At 38.9% G+C, this 7,889-nt stretch overlaps 1 protein-coding gene across 1 annotated transcript; it reads right to left on the minus strand.

Moving 5' to 3' along the window:
* Positions 1 to 510: 510 nt before the first annotated feature.
* LOC145769047 (zinc finger SWIM domain-containing protein 3-like) lies at positions 511 to 6,668 on the minus strand. Its single transcript, XM_082580645.1, has 8 exons — positions 6,605 to 6,668; positions 5,845 to 5,945; positions 5,183 to 5,278; positions 5,050 to 5,107; positions 2,474 to 3,841; positions 2,031 to 2,201; positions 1,046 to 1,198; positions 511 to 887 (listed from the first exon to the last, which is right to left on the minus strand). The coding sequence occupies exons 1-8, from the start codon at positions 6,666 to 6,668 to the stop codon at positions 511 to 513; spliced, it is 2,388 nt and encodes a 795-aa protein (XP_082436771.1).
* Positions 6,669 to 7,889: the final 1,221 nt, after the last annotated feature.

Here is a 7,889-nt window from a genome sequence, read left to right on the forward strand (position 1 = left end):
ACCACATTTAGGTTTGTTTTATTCTGATGACAGCTCCTGATGAGTCAGTCAAAAAAAAAACTGCAGCTTCGAGCTACCTTTTACTTGCTATTTTCAAGTTCTGTACCACCATTTGCTATGAAAGAGTTCAACATATACTAATTGTGTGAAGTTGGAAACAGTAAAATAGTTGAATATTGGTGAACTGTTGAAGGTCTTGTTGGACCGTAGTATATTGCAGCAACTACATTACAAACCTGTACTAGTCCATGACTTTCAGCCAGCTCTCCCAAAGAATGTTAAATGTCCTAAATGAATCAGAACTTTTAATGCCAGGATTGGACTCATTAGTCATTCAAGAACACATCGTTAGCGTTTTATGTGAGGACCATTGAAAAAACGATTTTTATCAAATGTTACAAGTTTCAAGCATAACGCGTCAAGGCCAATAAGTCTTTTCGTAGGTCACGGTTTACATATCCTTGGTTTGATTGACAAACCGAAATTGCAGTATCACCTGAACATTCAATGTCACTTCTCCATAAGGTTGCATTTCCTGCAGAACCAAGACTTCGTTTTTGGCGGCATTGTTCTACCAAGACATCTCAGATGGTGCCAATCCAGACACGAGTCGCACATGATGCTGTCGCCTGCATCAAGATCTAAAAAACAGGAGGTGCACAACCAGCGGCCTTTATTTCGCAAAGTGGTCAATAGGTTCTCCATCAACTTCCAACCGTCAAAAGAAAAATGTCTTCGCACAGAAGCAATGGCAATGTTTTCATCTAAACACTTCATTGGAATTCTTTCGGGCAATGTTTCAATTTCATTTTCTTCGATCAGTCGATCGCTGAATGGACGCAAGACCTCTTCTATTACCTCAGAATCGACAAACCAACTGAGTATTGCTGAAAAATATGACCATGGGTGACTTTGTTTGATGTAGCCTACGTACGCTTTGACGTAGCCTATCGGCTAGGCAGGCCCACAGAAGTCAAAGTGTAGTTTTTTAAACTAACGTAGGCTATAACAAAAATGAAGTCACACAAACATAAATGCAACAAACCTGCTTCTTTCTGAAAAGACGACTTCAGTCTGAATGGAATTGGTCCGCTCTTTTTTTGTCTCTTGCGTGGTAACCCAATGACTGTCAATCCAGCTCCTTTTGGCCTGCCACGTTTCATCATCTTCGGTGGAAATTTAATTGATCCTGCATCATCTGTTAATAAACACAACGAGAATCGAATATAAGCTACAACGTAGAAAACATCACTATTTCAACGTTTTTATTAAAAAATTAATAAACATAGTGCATTATGCAATGCAAGAAAAAAACAACTAATCAGAAATGAATGTTTCAGAAACAGCACATACTTGTAAAAGACTGAATAGAACTGGACGGTGTCTGCATCATAATCGCACTGGTATCAACGGTCGATAAGACGTCACCGGGTGTGTGCTGTGAACTACTACTTGAGACTGTAGGAAGTGCAATTCCAGGATCATTGCTGGAAGATGTTGCAGCAGCACTTCCAGTATCAGTGCCTGAAAAGGATCACCTCTGAGCAATGAAGAAACAATAGAAGCGTTGCACGAGTCTTTACTGGACAATTATTGGATGTGTTGCACTGTTGCAATGGGGACCAAACTGACGAGGTTACGGTCCTGGGCGGAACATAATGTCGTATAATCGTAAATACGTGCACTGGCAGTAGATATTGTGGTATACCGTATTTTGAGTTGGAAGCGAGCACTTGAGGTGTCAACAAATCTACATTAACCTTTTGAAAACAAGATTTTGTTGCAGCCAAAACATGCTTCTGGCGTGGTTACCGAATGCCAACCAATCCAGTATCTATCAAAATCTGCTAGGTGTTTCTCGATGATTATTTGCAGAATGCTGCATCACCTGTCAATAAACTCATTAGTTATCAAATAATGCAGACCGTGCTATAATCTTAAGAAACATGAAACGTAGTGTAAGCGCAGCATGCAATGCAAGAAAAAAAAGACAACTAATCAGAAATGAAGCTTTCAGAAACAGCACATACTTGTAAAAGACTGAACAGAACTGGACGGAGTCTGCATCATAATCGCACTGGTATCAACGGTCGACAAGACGTCACCGGGTGTGTGCTGTAAAGTACTGTTTGAGACCGTAGGAAATGCAATTCCAGGATCATTGCTGGAAGATGTTGCAGCAGCACTTCCAGTATCAGTGCCTGAAAAGGATCATGCAGTTGTTCACAAAAGCAGAATTACTGAGCATCTGCAACCTTGTATAATCGTAAATTAGTGCGCATGCAGTACATATTAGCCCACCTATTGGATAGCTCAACGCCATAAAAATCATTGCTCAAAAAAGAATTGACTGCAAAAGTGCAAAATCACGACGCAAGTTGCAGTAACTAACCCATATCTCTTCAGATATTTGAAAAAGTAGTCTAGTTTTTCTGATTTAGTAAATAGTGCTAGCATATAATTATAGGCCTACCTTTCTGAGTTTGACCCAAAAAGTTCACAACTTGGAATTTCTTTCCTTCCTGCAAGAACTCTGCAATTTGTCGTAAATTATCCAGGTTGTATTGGAATTCATCCATTCCTTGTTCAGATATCATTAACGCAATCTTCTGGGAAATATCTTGAACCCGGCGATACTTTTGCTGTTCTGATAAAACACATCTTCTTTGAGGCTTGTTAAGAATCTCAACAGCTGGTAATGTGGATGCAGGACCGTTGTCCAGTGAGTTTCTTGTCAGGCGATGGGATTTAAGAAAATATTGCATTGTCCACCGTTCTGAACAAAGATTGGGATTGTACTCTGACATATGGAGCTGCCTTCTAACTGCCAAGACATGCCTACAAGGTAGCAGCATTGATGATGTGAATCCACAAGGACATGCTGTTGTTGTGACTGCCAATTCCCCATGGACACGAGATTTTACTATAGCAGAATCATTCAAAATCTCTGACATGACAACCTTTTCCGCTAACTTGAATTGTTGTTGCACATGAATATGTGCAAATGGTGTCAGTAGCTGTTGGTATTGTCTCTCCGCCACACTTGAAATCGCATTCATTGGAACCTTAAGGAAAGCATTTGACGCTTTGTGGTCACGTTCGGTGGAAAGAGATTGGATACATGCCATCAGATCTTTAAAAAACATGGTCATTCCTGAGTTTCTTGTTATGACACTTTTCAACTTTCCATTGATGGATTCCAGTCGATTATTAGTTCTGTTCAAAAAATTAGCTTTCAAGTTGCTCAGTCCATCCACCCATTGATGTCGAATAGCATGCCAGTTATCGTTATAATATGTTGTGACAGCAATTGGGACTGTTTCAACGAATTGGTTATACATTAACTTATAAGCTGACTCATTTTTGGCATTTGCCAGTTTTCCTAAAATTTCAAGTGATACCTGCCTTTGGGCTGAAGAAATGCCTAATTTTTCCATGGAAACTTCTCTACGAAAAGTGCGAAGGGTATGAAAATAGCAAATTAAAATTTCTGCAGTAGGTAGCATTTTCATCATGGCATCCCGCTCTGTCATGTCTTTGTCAGCCATTACAACCTCCACTTTATCCCAAGCTGGATTGTGGAGTTTAAACTGAGTTAACAGCTTGCTGATAGTCAGTTTGTCTTCAGTGGCTACAAGCCACAGACACACAATTTCACTCTGACCTAAGCCATCAACATTCAGCATAACATATAATGGCATTCTCAAGTCATTAAGTTTGTAGGTTGCATCAATCAGCAGCATTTCGGGATATGCCGCAAAGGTTTCCCGCATGTCTTTCGTTTGAAAGTATATCGCCTGCAATTGTTTGTCATCATCTGCAAACACATCTACTGCGGCACCTAAAATGAAAATAAACTGAGGATTAGTATACCCTACAAAGCAAGAATCTTGGCAATCCTGGGCCAGACTACATCAGATTTAAAAGCAAAAACATCAACTTTTAGTGAAATTTGTTTTCTATTCTATGTTATTCTAATTATTGGCCAGAGGAAGGATGTTTATGCCTTTGGTAATATTTACATCATATAATCAATGTTCCAACTGATCGGTTGTATACCACGATCACCCAATTCTCTAAAAGATGCCACATGGCAATGCTTAGGGTCCGTTAAAAGGATCCATTAGGAGTAAACTTTTACGTAGATTTCAAATTTAGCAATGTTTTCTATTTCTATCCACTCAATGTAGAATTGTTTCAAGATATTGAAGACCTTTGATTGAATTCCTTGATCCCGCTTTCAATCTTACAATCCCCGTAGCGCCTTATGTTGCAACAAAAATTTTTGGAGCATGGGGTTGGGAAAGTAGAATGAATTCTTGTGAAGAAAATGAAGCAAAAAATACTCTCAATTGACCCTTTATAGCTCAATGTTGAAAATTTTCCACACGTTGTAGGGTTCTGTGTTGGTTATACTAGACAAACGTTTTCTGAATAGAAAAACGTCTGAAAATTAGATATTTTTCTTGTGTAGCCTACTATGATGTGCGTACTGGTAATCCGCAGTTCGCTGCAGTAGACGAAGTCTATTGACCGGTAAACCAGGCGGTCAACACTTTAAATTGAACTAGCAATGGTGGGAATTGAACCCACGTCATCGAAATAATTCATCTGCAGTCTAAACCATTACAGCGAGAGGTCAATCGCGAATTGCTTAATTGACATTATATCTGAAATGGTTCAAGAAGAATGCTCACACACAATATCATGTGACAATCAATCTGCAGCAGCGACCTATAGATTGCAAATACGCCTACGGTGTTGACCAATGTTACAGGCAACCTGGTAGCCTATTCTTCCATTGCTGCAGTACTACAATGATGCAAAAAAAAAATAGATTTATCCAAGGTCATGACCCTGACCACAGCTTGCACACACACCTCCGGCTCTAGGCCGGAGTCACATCACCTCCAGCACGGAGCCAGAATTTGACCGGAACCGGAGCTCATTCTATCACTACTTATCATACTGCACATGGAAAGTCATCTCTACTATTTAGCATGAACATATCTTGTATAACAGACAAAAAAGTTTTGTCTGTCGACTAACCTTTTTCTTTCTTCATTTCATTAATAAGTTCATCATAGGTGTTTTCATACAAAGGTCTCTGTTTTGCGGCAATATTATGCAGATCTTTAAGAATAACTGTTTTTCCTGTAGAAGCTGCAATGTGCTTTTGTACCAACTTTTTATTTGCTTTGGTGGCAAGCATTTCTCCGATCACACTGCTTTCTGTTTCATTTAATCTTCGTTGTTTAGGCATCAAAGTAAATGCATTCTGAAAAATAATTTATATGCACATAATCAAGAAAACGACATATCATTTGACAGGTGTCCAACCCACAGAGATGGGCAAGATCACCAGGTTTGGTGAATCGGCGGCTTGAATATGACCAGTTTCGCACAAACTGGTCATATTCAGCATGTGCGTAGTAATGCGCGCAAAGTGAAATGACCACTTTACCGTGTCTTACGATGAAGTCAAGATCAGAAAATCTGTCTTGCAACATTTTTAACGTGTTTTAGTACAGTAGCAAACAATATTTGAACTTCAAGTGTCATAATCAAAATGCAATTGTACACGAAAAGTAATTTTTTGGATAGAGGGGGGTTTTGGACGGAAATTTCAAATTTTTTTTACTAGAGTTCTTAGAATGTACTGTTGTATCCTAAAACCTGGGTTAAAATTGAATTTGAAAAAAAAAAGCCGATTAACCCCCCCCCCTAATGTTATTGCTCTTTTTTATCCTTCACATAATTTCTGATGAAAGCCTCATCATATACAGAGCTAGTGTGACCATAGCTCAAAGGCTATGACTACTACAAAGGGTTATTTCCACATACTTCATTGAAATCATGATTATGATCATTGACATTACTAATCTCAGTGATGCATAGCGCTTTTCCATCTGACGTTGCATTTACTTTGATTCCAAATGGACAACCTTTGATAAAAGTACTGAAAAACAACAAAGATGAGGTGACATAGGCCGTGTTGAATCACCCATAAGTACACTTGAATTAGCCATAACTCACGTTGAAGTAGCCTACCTGCAAGTCATGTCGAATTGCCCATAAGTTGCATCCAATTACCTATAAGCCCACCTGAATTACCCATAAGTCCGGCTGGATTACCCATAAAGTCACGTTGAATTACCACAAGTTCAGCCGAGCATTCTCATAAATCTAGTCGATTTACCCACAAGTCACGTCAAATTGCCAAAAAGCTGCGTTGAAGACCCATAAGACATGTCTTTATGGATAATTCCATGAGACTTACGGGTAATTCGACAAATTGTGCTGATGAGCAATTCGACGTAACTTATGGGGAAATTGACAAAACTAATGGGTACGGTAATTCAATGCAACTTAGGAATAATTCTGGGCATGACAATTCAATGGAAATTACAATAGACAGCATGCAGGAATGGTTCAGCAGAATATATGCATTTTGCTCAGTTCTCAGCATTCATAAGGAATGTAGCTTATGTAGGCAATTTGCACTTATGCAAAACTCAATCTATTAGCAAAACTTATGCATATAGGCTACCGTACATGAGTAGCTCAACCTATGGGCACCAAGGACAAAACCATCATTACTTACCTTTGATTTGGTCTTTTTCCTTGACTACATGATTTGGGTGTTCTTCCTCCATGCACACAAGCATACTGTATTGTACGATACTTCAACTGCTCATTCCAGGTTTTTGTGGATGTAAGTTAGGGTGTAACAAAAAAAAAAAGTTATGTTTGGTTAGCAATTTTCTAATGCCAAATGGTCTAACTAAAAGAATGGCAAAAATTCTTTTGAAAAATTTTGTCGTTTTAGCAAGCCCCACGGCCCGTTTCCATGGCAATCGGGCCCGATTTCACAAATTCGGTCTAACTCTGGCTACAAATGTCGTGAAGAGCTAAAATTAGTGTCAAAACACTCGGAATAACCAAGTTTATATATCACTTCAAGAGGAACTATGGGTCTAAACCTTTTATTTTTTGAGATAATAGCCAAAATGTGATATTTCCATGGTTTATCACTATTTAATTGCAATTTCTGCCTTGTATGACCAGACAAATAGCAACATATTTTCAATTAACATTTATTTTACTTAACAAAAACATTTTTACACCAACACTTCAAAAAATAGCATAACCAAAAGAATGTCAATCAAGGTAATAAGCATGATTGATATATCCTTGCAATTTGTGATTTATGTCTTGATCATCATGCAGCATTTTCTTAACCAAGACGTCTTTCATACGCCCAATTAATCTTTCACAACAAGTATTGTTGTTGCGGAAAGCCAACCAATTGGCTTTAATTCCTCTGGTTAGACAAGGTGAAGTTGCAGACAAAGCATTCAGGAATGCAGCAAGTGGTCGGTTTGACCACAGTAAAGTCTTGGTGTCAGGGTTGCAAGCAGCCAAACGAGTTATATCTAGAGCTCGACCGATATATCGGTCAGCCGATACATATCGGCCGATATCAGGTGTAGCCGATATACTGTATCGGCTATTTTTCGCCGATAAATATTGGCCAGCAAAAGCAAACTCAAAACCAGCCATGCATGCCTTTCGAAGAAACACAAGTTGCTCAAATGTGCTTGCATAGCACGAACAATTGTTGCGAGAATATGATTTCCCACCCATTCTAGAAAATGTTAATACTGTTGGTCACAGCGGTAAACCATAATCTCTTCGTGGGAAAATTGTAACATAAAGTTCCCGGATCCGTTTGTCTGCATGTAGTGACCGAAAAGAAACACTCCTCGAAACGTCTATTCTTAAAGTGTATTCCTGTAAAATTAGCCCGCGGCTATCGAAATGACTGGTGCAAAGCCGTACACCTCTAAAACTGTCACTACGATACAGATTACTTGGATAAAAGACGG

This window comes from Aplidium turbinatum, chromosome 4 (assembly GCF_918807975.1).
Source record: "Aplidium turbinatum chromosome 4, kaAplTurb1.1, whole genome shotgun sequence".
Lineage (NCBI taxonomy): Eukaryota > Metazoa > Chordata > Ascidiacea > Aplousobranchia > Polyclinidae > Aplidium > Aplidium turbinatum.